General features: G+C 43.3%; 1 protein-coding gene across 3 annotated transcripts in view; it reads left to right on the plus strand.

Moving 5' to 3' along the window:
- Positions 1–18,219, plus strand: part of MED13L (mediator complex subunit 13L) — a 198,360-nt gene that overhangs the window by 111,648 nt on the left and 68,493 nt on the right. For all 3 annotated transcript variants that reach the window (XM_044448867.1, XM_044448869.1, XM_044448868.1), the window contains exons 5-7: positions 9,725–9,870; positions 14,064–14,258; positions 14,640–14,828. In XM_044448867.1, coding sequence (XP_044304802.1) covers positions 9,725–9,870; positions 14,064–14,258; positions 14,640–14,828 — 530 coding nt within the window. The remainder of the gene's footprint in view (positions 1–9,724; positions 9,871–14,063; positions 14,259–14,639; positions 14,829–18,219) is intronic.

The raw sequence follows: 18,219 nt of genomic DNA on the forward strand, positions 1-18,219 counted from the left end.
CCATTATTTATATAGGCGACATACAGGTATGTGAGGGGGGTGTCACACGGAGGTGGGTAGAGACCTGTTCCCCTCTGCAGAGGAGGGCAGGATGCGCTCCAATGGAGCAAAGCTCAGGGAGCCAAGGTTCAATTCGGATGCCAGGAAGCGCTTCCTGACAGTCAGGACCCCGAGGGTGTGGAATGGGCTTCCACCGGAGGTGGCTCAGGCCCCATCGGTGAGGGTGTTCAAGGATAGGCTGGACATGCACATGGTGGGCATGTCATGAGCGGAGCCGGCTGGAGCCAGGAGTCAGACTAGATGGCCCGGGAGGCCCCTTCTGACTCACTCTCTTTCTATGTTTCTATATCAGACCTTCACACCAAGTCCTTCAGAGCAATTTAGGTACTTTTAAAGTTTTAAAATTATAATGAAAGCAATATTAAAGCATACTGCGAAGAGAGTCCTAATGCCGCACAACACCTAGAAGACCTGTCCTTAGTCACTCCTGCATCTTACCTTTCTAATAAATGGAGAATGTGAGAACTTCATATTGAGGAAACTGTAGTCCCTCAGTGGCCTCTGACAATTTTTGGAATCCTGCTGGCAAATTTTCTGGCTTGCCTACGGTTATTGTGTAAGCGCCGAAATGGCAGTTGAAGTTCCTTTCCAGTCACAGATTCAGAATTTTGGAAGTGTTCTGGCCGGGACAGGTTGCATGGTACATATTTCCTTCATCAGAGTTAACTGAGCAAAGCACAGAGCAGCCTCAGGTCAGTTTGGTGGTTTGAGTGCTGGACTGGGACGAGGCAATCTTGGTTCCAGTCCCCCTTCAGCCGTGACGCTCACTCGGTGACCGTGGTCCATTCATCAACTCTTAACCTAACCTACCTCACGGGGTTGTTGTTGTGAGGAACAGAACTATGTGAGTCACTTTGGGCTCCTTCTAAGAGGGGAAAAAAGAAGGAGGGGACAGCAGAGGATGAGGAGGCTGGATGGGGTCACTGAAGCAGTCGGCGTGAGCTTAGGTGGACTCCGGGGGATGGTGGAGGACAGGAAGGCCTGGAGGAATGTTGTCCATGGGGTCGCGATGGGTCGGACACGACTTCGCAACTAACAACAACAAGAGGAAAAAAGGTGACACATTCATGAAGTGCAATAACAATTTCGAACAAGACGTGATTTAGCTGAGTATTTGGCAAAACTGAGTTCAGCTCCTTTGCACAGTAGTGTGAACAAGGTTCAGTGTGTACCTTCCCTTTTCAATGCCTGGGTAGCTGATGACAGACTTTTTGGAATACAGAGCGCGAGTTGATCCTTTCCGCTTTGCTTGTGAACAGAAATAGTAAGAGAGCTAGAGATAGAATCAGTGAGAAGAGAATATCAAGAGTCAAGCAAATTAGTTTTAGTATGCTAGTTTTGGCAAGAAAGCATACAAAGTGTCGAGATAATGGGTTCATAACATTATCTAACTCCTTCACAATGCAGAAAAGTGTTTAGATAGCATAGAATTTGTTATCTCAACACTCTGGATGTTACTGAAAGAAATTGGCTAATTAATATTCGTAGGGAGACCTTGGTATTTGAATTTTATGGCTTCTGGAAATTCTTGTACAGCTGCAGAATTTATTTGAAGGGGTTGCATGTAGTTACCTAGTCACTTAGTTTCTGACTGGTGGGCTGAGATTTACAAGCAGGTCATGGTTGGATCCGAGAGAGATGACATCAGCGGGGACATGGCGTGGGCATTACTTGGGCTTTTTCCTAAGAGTAGGAAAAAGTGAAACAGGGAACAATGTACAGTGGCAGAACATGAGTTCTACATGCACATGATACCAGGTTGAATCTGTGGCCTCTCCAATTGAAAGGAAAGGAAGGAAGGACGGAAGGACAGAGGAAGGAGAGGTTTAGTTGGCAGGTGACAGGAAGATTCTCTGACTGGGACCCTGGACAACGGCTGCCTGTCAGAGTAGACCGTACTAGGTTAGCTCATCCAACAGTGTCATCTGGGATCCCCCAGATGCTTGCAGAATATCCTGTACTCTGAAGCTTCTAATTCGCAGATCTGAATTAGCATGTTTCTTTTCATGCATTCTTACTCTTTTTAGAAGGAAGCTCCTTATAATCCAATCAACCGTTGGAAGTACTCTGGTTTCCAGAGTATTCTGGCCTAGAGTTGGTTTTCTGCTGTTGCTCAGGATATGTTGAAAATGAGGCTGGAAACAACTCAACAATGCGGTGGCATGTTAAAGACCTTTTGGTTGTTACAGAGCAAGCTGGAGCAAGTGTCTGTCTGCACGGCGATCCAGGCAGCTGGCCTGTCAGGCCACCTCTGCGAAGCTGGAATGGTGCAGACTTGGAGCCGGATGAGTAACCGCATGCGGAAGCGAAGCAGGGGCTGGACCTGCTTACGGGCCCTTTCCAGCTCTACAGCGGCTCTCCTCTGCTCTGCCGCCGTCACTGAGCTGAACAAATCTCAGATAATCAACCAAGTTTTTAATCTGTTAAATGATTAATCTGCATAAATCTGCCAGTACATTAGATTATTTTTGCTGGAAAGCAGCATGCCTTCTTTGTCACAGACTGTGTTCAGTTCAAGCCTCTTTACCAGACAAGGCACTTGATATCATAGCGAAAATGATGACACTTGGTTATGTTGTCGGTCCCTTGATAGCCACATCCCTTATAGGAATAGGTGCTATCAATTAAATATGTCACACGGAGGAAAAACGATTGGTGCTAAGGGAAAACAGAGTGGTTACATTGGCATCTGTGTGATACAGTTTTATCACATATGCAGGATCAGAGCCTGCTTCCTCGCTTGTTTGTTCGTTCGTTTGTTCACTCTTGGCCTTTCTACTTCATTGTTTTTCAAAATACTCGGTATCACACTTACGCTTGATAACTCACAGGCACAAATAAAATACCTTGCAAAGCTTGCCCCTTACACAAAGCACTGCTCTGTAATGGGACCATTTCTTGGGGGTTTTTTTTTCCATACCACAGTTAACGGAAGGTTCAACCTTTCCCTATGTATTTTAAAGTTACAGCGATGTTGTTCAACTAGGAATAGGTAACCTTGTTAGCCGAAGTTTTGGATTGCAGCTCCTTTAAGCTATATCCAGTGCAGCCAAAGGTCAGGGATTATGGGTGGAATAGTCCAAAACATCTAGAAGGGACTGGATTGCTTATTCCTGGTTTAGGCTAAGAAAAAGTAATGCAGTTATGATAAAATCCTGCATAAAGAACCAGTTGTCATTCACATGAGGTTAAATGTTGGAGCGAATTTGAAAAACTTGTGAGCATTGCTGATGGCCAGTGTAAATCAAAAGGGCACCATCTGTAAAATAGTGATCTGTATCGCAGAACACAGCTCCTAATTATTCCTCAAGGGTCACAACTACTGTGAAGGGATAGATAACAGAGAAAAACTTTGATTTGCTGAATTGAACTAGAGCAGAGATGAGCAAAGCAATTGTTAGATGGGGGAAGGAGGAGTGAAATTTCAGCATACAGACAGAACAATCTTGTTTTTATCTGACAGTATACTTAATATACATGTACTGTGCAAAGGAAATAGAACTGATTTTCTGTAGGTGGGTAAGCAATGAGCACCTGTACGGAGCTCATTGCCCCAGGCAAGAAGCGTGCTTGGCTTAGAGAAGGATTACTTGAGTTGTGAAATTATTTAAATGATCTCTTTAATATATACTTGTCATGTTGACCACGAAAAATGCTGGGGGGAAACTGGTGTACCCCGGCTGCTGTGTGTAACTGGATCTGTTTGCACCTCACATTTACAAAGACAAGCATTCAGAGACTAGGAGCTATTTTAGTTCCCCTCTGGTGTTTTCCCTCTTAAAACAACATTGAAATTATGTATACAGAGTTGTCTCACCTGTTTCCCCTGTCTGCTTTCCAGGCCACCCTGTACATTTTCCAGACTCTATCCTACAAAATATATGCCACTGTAAATTCATCTTTTTGCAGTGTTAAAAGAATATTTGTTGGTTTCGCCTGTGTAATTGTTAATTCTTGATAAGAATATATTCATAAACCTGAAAAATGGTGTTTGAACAGATCGAATTGCTCTTTTATAAACACACAAATCTGAGTAGACTATGATGAGACATTTATCAGATAGCAGAAGCTATTTTGCTTGAGCTGAGATAAAAATAATGCTTTGAGAAGTATTTTCATGCCCAGAAGGAGGAAGCATTCTGTTTTGAATGTGTGCAAGGAGGTCTTTTCTTAGTAGAAATCTTTGCAGTGGGAAACATCAAAGTATCTCTTAAAGCCATGCTTGTACATGCCGTTTCTTTTTGAAACCTGAAAATTGTGGCATTGGCACAGCAAACAGAACATTGCAGCCCCACTATCCTGCTTAAATGTGATATAATTTAATAGGATTTTATCATGATGCGCAATAATTTCAAAATTATTGTTAAGTTATAGGGTGGGATAGAAATCCTGAAACTTAACCAGCTCAAATCTGGCCAGCTTCCCCAATGAAGAAATTTGGTTATGCACAGGGAAGGACTGAGGATTTTTTTTAACAGCACTTATTCATTGTATAGCAGTTGTTAATATGTGGCTGGCCAGTAGACGGAGTTATAGGGAAAAATGCTGCTTTTGTGGAATGTCTTTAATTATAACTCTTACTGTATGTGAGTTTCTGCTCTCTGATTTATTATTATTTTTTAGGGTGACTGAGTGGTACTATACATAGCGTGGCAGTATATATACTGAGGCATTTTTTTTTCTTTTTAAAGAAGATATAATTATAAAGTAAACTTGTCTCCCAGAGACTGACAAAATCTCTAGGCCTTGATTTAGATTACTGTGGGTCTTTAAAGCTATAGTTAGAAAGCCACTTATCGGAATGATGAGTTAATGGCCCAGTCTGGACAAGATACGAATAAGCCTGCTCACACCCATCTCCTCTTCCTGCAGAGTGCAAGCAAAAATCCCCCACAAAGTTACTACATCATTTCTCAATTTGTCTGGACTAGGAGGGGGAACTGATTAGCTCTGGAGCAAGCCAAGACAAACCAGCTTGAAACTATGGTTTATTTTGCCCAAAGTTTGGGCAAAATGGGAAACTATGTTTAATTAGAGACTTCCTGGCTTGTAATGTGAAATGGGAATTGTATGTTTCTTGCTCAGAATAGGCTGTTAACTCATAACTCTGGCAAGAGATTTCCTAAGCATAGCTTTGAAGACCTGTAACAATCTAGTTTATCTTTTTGATCATACTTGGCAGGAGTGAAGGAACCTTCTGTGTGGGCAAAAGCCGTGTTCATATCTCTGCTTATAAAGCTGAGAAAAGCTCCAAACATGGTCCGTGTTTTCTCCTCTTTATTACCTTGCTAAGAACTGCAAGGAAGCCCCTTGGAGGGAGGCCAAGGGAGTAACTGTTCCTGTGCTATATGAATGGCTCATCAAAGGTGTTCTAGCGGAGGCCGTGTGTGTTGCGTGTGTGCCAAAACCAACTACGGCTCGCATGAAGAAATGTTCACTCACTCAGATGTGCTTGCTGCAGGCGGAAAACCCACATTTGCTTCATGTGCAGCTTACTGTTGGAGATAAATACTTTTTGAAGTGAAATAAACACCTTTGCCCTTTTTGCATGTATGAGCACTGCACAACGTATTTCTTAATTAATCTGCCAGGTATATTTTTGTATTGTGTGTGTGTGTGTGTGTGTGTGTGTGTGTGAGAGAGAGAGAGAGAGAGAGAGAGAGAGAGAGAGAATGAATGTGAATGCAGCTCAACCTTGACAAAATCTCCATGCAGATATACTTAGTCTATTTATCTCTGTGTTTAAAATAACTGCCTAAAAAGCACACACGCTGCCTTACAGCAAACATCAGCATACAATTTAAGATAAGACAGTATAATAACTTAAAATCAGTATAAAATCTTGCAACAACAGGACCAGATAAAGCCAAAGTAGCACATATAAAATGTAATTGAAACCGAAGGCCTTCTGAAATTTTCACTGTCTGGCTGAATATTGCCTAAAGGTACCCTTGGACACTTCTTGAAGAGGGCCTTGATGTTGATTACAGACTGTAGGTCTCAAGGAATGTACAGTTTCCAGCTTCCATATTTTCGGGCTACAGCCTTAGGCTGGCTTTGGAAAAATAACACCAAAATGTATATTATCCAAAGAGTCCCTCTCACTTCTGCTTTTTTGTTTCTTTGCAGAGTATATTCTGAAAGGGAAACTAGCATAGCTGGAGACTTTCCATTTCTCTGTGCAGCTTACAAAGAGTTTCCTCTTTGGCTCTTACAAGTGTGGGGCAGAAGTAAACATGCGAAGTTGTTGGTGTATCTGCTTTTTGCCATGCTCTGCAACACCTACAGCTTCTGCATGTGCAAATTCCCATTTTACAGACGGGGGGTTGTCCTGGTTCCTGTACACCTGGACTGAGCATATGGCAAGGAGCTGCACAGCTGAGGCCGCCAAGCCTCCCCTTCACATGTTAAGGTTTACGGTGGGACACAGTGTTCGTTTGTCTTTATAATCAAAGCCAGTGTGTTTGGAATTTCTGCTTCTGGTGACAGCCAACGTTAATAAACATGTAGTCCATGACATCTGGTGTGCCCTGATAAAATGTACACTGACCTTAATCCATTGTGCAAACAAACCCGTGTAATTCACAGGTTCTCAGTTTGTAACGACAGTTTTACGGAAGGCTGCAGATGTTCGCCAAGAAGGCGAGTACAGATGTTTGTGATGTCGCCACAAAAAATGGTGGAATAACCCTGCACTCAGAGGTCTACATCCATCTGACCGTAAAATAAAATAAATCTGCCAGGCTTGAAAAGTGATATCGCAGGGTCTTTCATATCATCCCAAAATTTGCATTAAATCAACTTGTGAGATAAGTGAGCTTGACATGGCACCTGTTCAGCCTACAAATCCCATCGTCCCTCACCGTTGGCTGTGCTGGCTAGATCTGATGGGAACTGTCAGCTGAAACATCTCGAGTGCTCCAAATTCCCACCCCTGCATTGGCAATTCAGATCAGAGTAAACAAAGACGTTAACAGCTTTAGAACTGAAGAGACATCCTAAAATGAAACTATTTGATATCCCTTTAATCTTAGCCTACCTAGAATACTTCACTTAGACTCAGTGATACAGTGCAGCTGTAGTCCCATTTATTTCAGTGGGTCTAATCTAAGTGTTGCTAAGTACATATTCCATCATATATGTTTGCGATGTTAAGACACTGCAGACTTTCAGTGTTCTTTTAGGTAGGTTTAAAAATAGTGTGGACTCAAAGGCTTCTTGACCCAAACCTTTCCCTTTTATCTGAAATATAGGACAATTTGGTGCAATTTATTTCACGGGGTCAGCTGGCTAAACTCTGCAACAAATCTTTAAGTTATGGTGTACTAAACTAGCCTATTTCTTTGTGTCTGTGCATTTCATGTCCTTTCTTTTACATATGCTTGTGAATTGGCTTGGGAAACTGTTCCGTGAAGAGCTGATTCCGTTGCAAAAGAAACTGCTAGGATCATGATATGAATATTGTGATGCAGTCTTCTTATGTTCGGGGAAACAAGCCAGAAATGGTTTGTCCTTGGGAGCAAGCAGTGCCCACTTCCCCTTTGGATTAAAAGTAAAGGGAGAAAGCTCTCTGTTTGGAATTGTGGGGGCAGGGTGCAAGTCTTCCGGATACAGCCAGTGATGCTGCCTCCTCAGAAAGACTGAGTTGCGCTAGGATTTTCCTGGCACAGCCACTGTGGAAAACCTCAGCTCATCAGCGTCTTCCAGGAATGTAACTCTGCTCTCTGGGCCCTTGGTGGTTTCAATGAAAACTAGAGGGAGATGTTACCCAGTTCCCTCAGTCTCTCCTCATACGGCATCCCCTGCAAACCGGCCACCAATCTTGTGGCCCTACGCCGCACTGACTCCAACCTGGCTATATCCATCCTGTAATGAGGGGCCCAAAACTGAGCACAATACTCCAGTTGCGGGTGCACCAGAGTCGTGCAGAGTGGCAGTAATACCTCTCTCGATCTAGAAGCCACACGTCTGGCTATGCAACCAAGGGTGGCGTTCACCCTCTTGACCACCTCATCACTCTGCTGACTCACGTTCAGCCTGCACTCAACCAGCACCCAGAGGTCCCTTTCACAAGTGCTGCTCTCCAGCCACTTGTCCCCTGACCGGTAAGAAATGTACCCTCCATCCCTGAGGAAAGTGACTGCTGAAGAAGCTGCCTTTGGAGGGCCGACAAGCCATCGTTTTTCACCGTCCAGTGGCTTTCACAACTTACCCATAAAGGAGTTGTATTCCAGTATGACTTGGCATGTTATGATCACAGGCATCTTGGTTCTTGGGGCTGCAATGGGGCAAGTGATGTCAGGTGCCCCAATTCACATCATCCCCAGCAGCTCCAGGAGTACAAGGACATCCCAGCTCTTAGGCTACGACTGGAGCAAATGGTTTTGTTTTGAAAGCTGCTTGGTTCTAACACGTGTGAGATGAATATAAACTGCATGTTTGTATATAGTACATTCCTGAGGCCTCTTATGCTGAGGTTCTGCTGTCCCGTCTTTAAGTCACTTAACTGGGAGAAATAGTTAACTGCTGCGTTTTAAATACTGTAAAGGGGAAAGATGTGTTTTCTGTGTTGCGTAACTGGCTTAATATTTCATGTGAAGGGATTGCTTGGTGGTGGTAAGAGAGAAGATGCTTCCTCCTCGGCATCAGGGTGGCAGCATAGGCTTAAGGACGGCTCCTCCTTCAGGAGCAAGGATGGACTGTTCCCCCCCCAGCGCACTGGCTGCCAAAGCTAATCCGGCAGTGGCAGCCGCTGTTGTGGCAAGCCGAGGAGCTCTTTCACCATGCTGGTACAACCGTAACATATAAGGCCACTGGAGAGACCATCGGAGACTGGAGCCGGTTCGCTTCCCAACCGTTTCCTGTGAAACTCAGAGAAACTGTTTTTTTCTTATTGTGGATGTCTTGTCCTCTGAATACCACAGAGGATATTTGGCATCCCCATCCCAGCTGGCAGATTTCTTTCGGACTTCTGTCTGTCCATCCATGTTGGGATGATAGTCAAGACCTTGCAGGGGAAATCCAAGATATTCATGAATGGTTTTGCTACTCTTCTTTCGTTCATCCCTAAGCAGTTTGCAGTTTAGTTTCATGTTGCAGCTTCCAGTGGCAGAAGACTAAGGCACAGAGGATGGGATGGTTTTCCTTTGGGAGGCTGATGCGTAGTCTTTCTATTCCAGCTGGTTGGAGAAAGAGGATGGTTTCTCTCCTTGGAGGGGCAAGGAACTGAAGTGGACCCTTCCCACCCCAGGAGGATGTCCCATCCCCTGGAACACAGGCGCCCTTTGACTCTCAGAAAAGCAAGATTCGTTTTAAGAATCGTTTCCTTTTCGAGTTACTTCCCATGGTTTGGGGTGAGGCATTGGCATGCACTCGCTTCATCAGATAGGTGAAGAAATGTGATGTTGGAATGCGCAATGCCCTGATCGGTATACAGAACCCTTCTCCTACCAGCAGCTTCTCTGGGCTTTTTGAATAATTCTGTTACACTTCAGAGGTGGGCTTAATGCTTTGCTGTTGCTTATATTGGAGATGGGGCATGTGCTTATGTTGTTACAGCGTGTGTTAGAAATTCTGTTCGGCCGAGCGCCATGGTACCTGAAGTACCTCTTTCTCCGAAGGATGAATGTCCTGATTAAATGGGCCGTTATTTTTCCTCTTCCAGTGAGCATTTGTCTTGCGCCTTCACCTTCTTCCTTCACGGGGAAAGTAACGTGTGCACAAGCGTGGAGATTGCCCAGCACCAACCGATCTATTTGATCAGCGAGGACCATCTTCACATGGCACAGTCCTCCCCCATGCCATTCCAAGGTAGGTGGTGCGTGTTTGCCCATCCGTGCACGGGATCGACAAAATGTGGCCCAAGCCATGAACGAGCACCCCTGATTGCACCAGCGGATTCTCCTGCAACGTTCCCTGGCGTGGGAGGGAAAAAGCAGAAGAGCAAACATTTTCCTTTGCGGATTATTGTCATAAAGTAAAATCTCATTCCCTGGCGTCTTCTGCTTTACAACCAGCCGTGTGTTCCTTGTTGTAAAGAGAAGACCCCATTTTTTTCGCCTCTCTTTTTTCTTGCTGCCAACAATTTTGGTGGCAGTCTAAGAGGTAGTGGAGAAAGAAGCTGTCTGCTTTTGATCTAGATTATGTGCTCTGGAAGAACACCTTCATTTCAGACATAACGATATATTTTTCTACCACTAGCCTTGTGTAGTCATATGGACAAAGGACGTCTTTCTCCTCATTTTTCCTGGAGTGGTAGAATATTCTCTCTCAGACCTGTTTGTGATGGATAGTGGAGATTTATTTCCTCGGAAGCATTTCCAGTTTTTAATCTTTTGTGTTATATCACAGAGTATGGTGGTGAATTTACCCTTTTTTATCCTCATGACTGCTCAGTGAAATAGGATACAGGTTGCATACAAATTGTATACCAAGTTGCCATTTGTATGCCATGAGGAAACAAAAATTGAACATATTTTGGAAGTGAATTCAGACCTGATTGTGAAAGGTTATTTTTTTTATTTAAGTGCTAAGCAACTCAAGGGAGTGACCAACTTAAAACAAAACAAAAGTAAAACAAAGCAAAAGCCCAGCTTATTTTCTGTATCACTGTGTATTGCCAGCTATGATTTAAGGCCTGGTTGAAAAATATGGCCCACTATAGATCCCAGCAGGACATTGTCTCAGGCTCATGAATTCCATCTCATCCCCACATCCTCTCATTCCTTCCTCTATTCTGTAGTCTGTGATAAACTATAATTTGTCTTTATGGCTTATTATGACCATAAGTTTGTTGGATGGGAACCAGACTCAGAACCCTTTGTTTGAATGGCTTTCTTATCCTTGTGTGCAGCTACCATAGTTTGCTTGGTGGAGATGTAACGGCAAACGGGGATTACCATGAGCCAGGAAGAGAGACGGGGTGGCGTGGATGCAGTGCTTGAGCCCAAGACATGGTCTTGCAACCCCGGTCATGGCTTGGCTGTGATGTAGCCACTGGGCCGCGTAGGCTGCTCTTGAACAGAAGCAGCAGCTCTTCTCTCTCAGAAAGAGAGACATTTCTCGATCCTCGTACTTCGGAACCAGCATGCTGTGCAATCCACACCCGTCTTTCCCCCCACAGCAACTTATGCCTAAGCGATTACAAAATTGCGGGCTCTTTTTGGTTTAGAAAATCACATCATATTCCATGTTCTGGATATTTATTATTTTAAAAAGCGGATTCAGTGTATTAGAGCTTTGCAGTAGTTTACATGGCTTTGAGGTTGTGGATCACTTTCCTAGTCCCTCCTTGGTGCTTCAGCCCGTGAATAGACTGTGCTGAGGCTCAGTGCGGAAGCGATCAGTTGCTATTTTCGGCCTTGGCTCTGGTCGTCTAGCTGGGTGTGGGCATTTCTTCCATGATGCTAAACATTCTTCCTCCTTCCACTGATTTAATCGGCACCTTGAATTCATTTTCCTTCCAGATACTTTCAAGGGACTCACAGCAGGACCCAACCTCAGTGTGTTCATTTCCTTTCCCACCATTAAATATCTGATCTAATTGGATGTCATATGAACTTGCAATTTGCTGCAGGGTGGATTATTTCAGTCAGTATAATATACTTCGGCAATACAAGTTAGCCAAAGAGAGTGAGCTTTAAATCGAGTTTCCCGTTTGGTAATTAATATCTTTCCTGTAGAGTTGCACAAACAAATTGGTTTCGGTAACAATTAACCAAATATTGGTTTGCAACGAAATGGAGTCTTTAGACTACCTGTGAGCATAATCTCTATATAACCTTTGCCCGTGAAGCTCTCTTGCTTTTGCATTAACGAATTACATCTGGTTAGGGAGATGAGAGAGCCCACTGAGAAATCACGGGTTTCTGTTTCAGTGTTTTGGTGCTCTTGGAAGATGCTAAGCAAGCGTTTTTACTTGCAGACAAAGGCTACAGACCAGCAGTGAGCATGCTAATTTCTTGCTAGCAGCAAAAGGCTGGCAATTATTGAGTGCAACTTTTTTTTCCTGAGATAGAATGTTGGTGCCCATGTGAAACTAGTGGTCATATACCTATAATCATTAATGTATTTGGAACAAATACAAAAGATGGCTTATTTATACAATATGTAAATACAGAGCCATATTTGTCATTTCCCTCCATTCATATCATGCATGCTTCTTTTGTAGAGAAACCTGACCAAGCTTTACTATTCAGACTATTTCATTTTAAACCAGATTGTTGCTCAAATATGATGCTTAATAGATTTGCCATTTACCTCCCCCCCGCTCAAAAAGCAATAGGATTTAAACAAAGAATCATTTACCCTGTTTTGTTGTTGTATGCAAAGCTTCACTGGTTAGTAGTTTGTGGGACTATTGTACAAATAAAAATGTTGTTTACAGAGCTGGGCGACATGTTTAGCTTGAAAGCATATGCTAACAATGTGCTTGGTGCTGTAAAATATTTTTAGGTTTTCTGAAATTTAGATTAGTGCATGGTCTAGGTTTAGAGAAAGGAGCCAGTAAATAAAAGACAGAGGACAGATGCAGAAATTAAAAGCATGCTTAAAATAATAAATGTTTTTAAGGAACATCATAGGTTTGCAAAAAGGGAGGTTTATGGGAAATCTAAATGGAAAATGTTTTCACTAGACATTTGAAGCTAGATGTTAAAAAGGCACTGACCCTCTTGGCATATAATGTATACTTGTGGTTCATTTAACTCATGGGTTGTTGAATTTTGAGTTGTTGTGACATGTGAATGCAGGCATGCTAACAAACCATAGTTTGTTAACAGTGAATAACCCAGGAAGAGAACCTATGGTTTGTTGTTGGGGTGTGAACTCTGGGTTGTTTTAAGACATGGTTAGTCGTTGCATGTGCACCCAGAAGTGCAGGGGGTTCATGGCTCATCTTGCCAAGCTACAGAGGCACTAGGCAAGATACCTAGGTAAAATGAACAAACTGGAACAAGCTGATCTGCAATGCTAGTACCACAGTGCCACACAAGTATTAGGGGAACAATGGGAGAGTCGGTGAAGGAGAAGGGGAGTAACAATCAGGGATTGAAGACGAACCCAGTATTTGTTGATTGTCTGCCAGACAGACCCTGGGTAAGGCAACAAACCATGTGTTAAATCATGGACTAGGTTTATGTGGTAACTTAAAATCATCATAGATGTTATGTGAAGGAATTTCAAGAATTAGGACTGTAAAAGATAAGGGTAAAGATCATTTAAAGAGTTTGAGTTTGTAGAATGATTAAGGGTGGTCACAATGAAGTATGAAGGTGTAGAAGTGGACAGAACTAACAAATGAGGGAGATCCACCCAATTAACATGCAATTAATTAAGTTGCATGTTATGTGTGCAGAAAGTGAGCTGCCAAGCTACAGCTGGAGGACATATCGTCCTACTTACTCAGTAATCTTCTTACTCCAGAGTTATCCTCAGATTTAAAATCCTCAAGCAAATGGCCTCAAAAACATCAGATAGGCTTAAATAATGACCCTTGGGGGGTGGGTAAACTAATTAATTTGAACTGCTTCTTATTTGCTATCACGTTTTCCAAATCTGTCTGCAGCTAAGAGGGAAACATCTCTCCCTTCTACAGCCGGGAGCCTCGGGCTGTGTGGAAACTCTCAGGGCCTTGGCAGAATGTTCTCCGGCCAGGTCCATGAAGCTTGAAACTGAATGGCTTGAAACTGAATGGCAACAACATTAAGCATTTGCCTAGGATAAAAATATAATCCTTTCAGCTGAAATGTTTAGCAATGTTGTGCTTGTGTGCCTTTTTATGAGATTTGTGTAGCAGGAAGCTACTCATTAGGAAAAGATTTATGTTGCAACGGTAACCCTGTGCCCAGTTTCTTAGCAGTAAAGACCATTGAACTCCATAGGACTGACATCTGTGTCAACGTACTTGGGATTGCTTTGCACAACTTTATGTGAAGGATATAGGAGTGATTGCCGGAAAGTCAATTGCGTCTGCGTACTTTAACATCCTCTCGTTGGTTTTCCAGTGCTGATAAGTCCATACGGTTTAAGTGGTACTTTAACGGGCCAAGCGTACAAGATGTCAGATCCAGCAACCCGGAAGCTAATTGAGGAGTGGCAATATTTTTATCCCATGGTGCTGAAGAAGAAAGAGAGCATGAAAGAGGAAGAAGAAATGGGATACGACGATGATTTTCCAGTGGCAGTGGAAGTCATTGTTGGTGAGAATCAATGTTTTGCTTGAAGAACTTTTCCACACCCCCAACAAGTAAAATCTCTAAAACTAGAGTCCTGATAAATAAAGAACAGCTTTGCTGTGAACTTGTTAATACCTGAGTATTTTGACATGCCGCTTTCCTTTAAAATTCATTGTGTACGCATGCTCTCTCATAGCTCATGACAATCTTAGACTATTTATTTATACTCACTTTAGTGACACAAATGGCAGTTTCCAGGATATAAACAGCAGCCTCGCTGTGTAATTCTGGTTGCCGTAATTGGATCAAAGCAGGACAATGTTGCTATGGCCACACTAGAAACGATCAAGTAGACTCGAAAGCCCGGGTCCTACGCGTGTCCTTTCTTTGTCCCTCTCTTTCCAGGTGGTGTCCGCATGGTGTACCCTTCGGCTTTCGTTCTTATCTCTCAAAATGACATTCCCGTGGCTCAGAGCACTTCCACACAAGGGGGCCACAACAACGTGGCACCACAGGGAGCTGGGAACATGAAAGATGCCAGCAGCTGTGGAATGCTGCTCACCCCACCCACTTCTCCAGAGCAGACCATCATCGGTAAGGAGAACACCTTGTCTTGTCCCGTGAAGGGGATGTGTGCACACCCGCCTACGAGCAGCTTGCTCTCAGCCTTTGGCTGTTCAAGCCCGCTGATTTCGGCTGTCCTCCATTGCTTATGATTAGTTGGTCCTCCAAACAGGGTGTTCCAAAAATACTGCGCCCTTAAGGGGCCAAATGGCATAGCCCCGCTTCCGATGTCGCCCAGGTCCTCGCCCATATGCAGCGAGAGGGGCCTAGGCAGCATGTGGAATGTCTCAGGTGAGGATAAGCACTGTGCCCCCCTTTAAAAAAAAAGGCAGCTTTTGCATGCTTCAGCAGAGCTAATGCCTTCAGCAGACGCAAAGCGGGAGAGAGCTGTAGGGAGCAGTTACAGCACAAGTGCCCCCATTTTTAAATCCAAGGAAAACTCCTTGAATATGCCATTTTAATGTGAGCAATATTATTGGAAGCAATATTAAATGTCTGGAGATACAGGTACTGGGGAGATTTACGTTTGCCTGGCATACGTCATCTTTTGACACTTCTTCGCGGCAACAAAAGACGCTCCTGGGGGAAATGTTTCATGTGAGAATGTTAATCTTGTGGAATTCCTATTAATGGTGATTTAGCGTAGAAGAGAATGGAAGGAAGAGCTTGTGGAACTCTCTCCTTTCTCCCGTGTCTTGTGTTTCTCCCAGTGGGACTTGCTTTTACTTCGTAGGCCGAACTAGATGTGACATGTTAAATGTTTAATTCAATAAACATATCTAGTTTTTAAAAAATTTATTGCTGGGGAGTGCTCACATAATTGGGACCGTGCATACAAGGAAGTAAACTTAACTTTTGCTTCGCCTGCTGTCGTTCTGGGGATGTGCTCCCACCATTCATTTTAGCCCTGCCTAGAATTTTAATTGGGACGACATTGTGGGGAAAAGGGTTCACCATCTCTGCCCTGCACCGTGCGCCACGATCCTCACCCCTCGAACTGTAGCTCAGTGGGTGCAGCACATTCTTTCTGTGCAAAAGTTTCCAGTTTCCAGTGGCATCTCCTGGGAAAGCCCTGCCCCAGAGCCCTTCTAAGCATGTCCTAACAGTAGTGGGCAAGCTGGATGAGCCAGTGGGCTGAAGCCTCTCACATTCCTGACCCCCGCTGAGATTTATTTTGGAAAACATGTCATTTAAAAAATTAAAATGTTATTTAAATTAAAAAGACTAGTTAAAAACTCATACAGTTAACATCTCAACTAGTTTTGTCTTCTCTGGGGGGAAAAAACCAGTTTGGGTGGAGTGGTATGCGAGTAAAAAGCCAAAGTGGAGGAAATGTTTGGTCCCTTCCGTACTCTTAATATGAACTTGGCAATGATCTGCATTCTAAGACACAGGTCTGTGGCTATCATGTGTAATTACCCCCTAGGTAAAATTAATATTTATAAAGTATGTAAATCTTAGTGCACAATAATGTACTGAAAATGTGAGAAGCTTTATAAACTCTTGAGCGTTCCAGCTTTCAGAAAGCAGGAGGGGTTCCAGGCAGAGCGATGAAAATGTTGCATTTATGCGCAGCGGATCCCCTGTCGTATCCCAAGCTGGTCTTTGGCTGTTGGTTTACTGATGTATCTCATCTAAATCAATGCAGTTACTTAGCTCACCCTGGGTAAAGGCATGTCCTTCAATGCTATAGGTTTTAATATTTTCCTGTCTTCATGGCTGGCATTTTAATGTTAAGCTGGCCAGTTTCCAAGGAGACAATTCAGTCCTAGCATTAGATATTCACTGTAGGAAGGTATGCTTTGTGTAGATGTAATTAAGTAGAGCAGTTGTTATATTTCTTCCACAGAAGAGATTACAACTATGTGGAAGAGGTTGAAAAAAAGAAACTCGGCTATTAAGAAAACATAGAGAATGAATAACACATTGAGAACTGGGTTTTTAAATGGATAATCCAAATATATTGCCAAACTATTTTATATTGAAGGGGTATTTGGTTTGGTTTGTCTGTGTGTTTTCTGTGATCTGTCTATCATCAATCTAGCATTTATTATTTTTTTGATTTTATTAAAAGTTTTTATATGCTGTCCAATACCACAGTCTCTGTACGGCTTACAAAGAAAAAAAAGAAAGAAAGCGAACGTGCATAGCAATCAGTAGTACAATACTCCAGTCATATGCTTTGTTACGTAGCTAGTTAACTCTTCAGGTAATTTTCTTTTACCAGCAAAATCCCCTTGGTTGTACTCATTGGAGTTCTCAACCTTCTGGGCCTAAAGAGTCACTTTGGGTGGGGCCAGTAGACTGTGTATATGCATATGATAAATACTTGCTTATATGCACGCGCGTGCATGCGCGCACACACGCACACACACGAGAGACTTCTTCATTGACAGTTGCCTTTCAAAAGCAAGAGTAACATAGAAACAGAGCGAGTCATAAGAGGCCTCCTGGGCCATCTAGTCTGACCCCCGGCTCTAGCTGGCTCCACTCACGACATGCCCGCCATGGGCATGTCCAGCACCCTCACCGATGGGGCCTCAACCACCTCCCATGGAGTAGCAACTTACCACAGAATCTGGTTGAGGAGATGGGTTAAACTAGACGATGCGCTGCGTTCGATTCTCTCTAGATGGCTTTCTATCACAATTACTGCTGTTTAAGATACATTCTAGCAAAATTAAATAAATGAGATGGGGTTCTTAACTGGTAGACTCAAAAGGTGCATGCTCAGTCTTCAAGATTTCATATTAGTTGGTTTACATAACAACCATTAATTGCAGATCAGAAACGTGAACTTGTGGTTGGAGTTGTCCCTTCTGGAGGGAAATTGGGTACCACTAGCAGTGCAGTAATAACAGGGCAAAAGCTGGATTTTGACACCTCCATAAAGAGTGGAAAAGGTCCTTTAACAGTTCCTTTAAAGCAGCGGCAAACACAGATATCAGTTTCTCGCCTTTTTCCCTCTGATGTAGCAGTGCTTTGGCTGCTTTGAGTGTTTTATTCATAAGGCTTTTTTTCTGACCATGCCAGACATAAGAACAAGGAGTTCTGTAAACATGTTTGACCTTGTTGAGGGTTTGTACTATTACCTCCTTTTCCAGCTCAAGCACAGAATCTCTGACATGCATTTAGGAGGTTAAGCAAACAAAAAGCTCCCTCTGCTGTCCCACTTGATGTTTCGAGCTGTTGGTTTTCTTGGATTTACAGTTGCTCTTGTGATATCCTTCATAAGGGAGAGCAGAAACTCTTGCTGGTACCATTGATAACTAGTTGCACTGCCACTGGTGCGCATAACTGGCTCCCAGTGCAGAATGACAGTTCATACCATCAGCGCAAGCTTTTTGCTTTGCCTTAACAACTCCACGAGAATTTTGCAATGGTTTCTGTGTTGCAGCATCAGTTCAGATAAAACTAAATC

This window comes from Varanus komodoensis, unplaced genomic scaffold, assembly GCF_004798865.1.
Source record: "Varanus komodoensis strain SLA01 unplaced genomic scaffold, ASM479886v1 scaffold56, whole genome shotgun sequence".
NCBI lineage: Eukaryota > Metazoa > Chordata > Lepidosauria > Squamata > Varanidae > Varanus > Varanus komodoensis.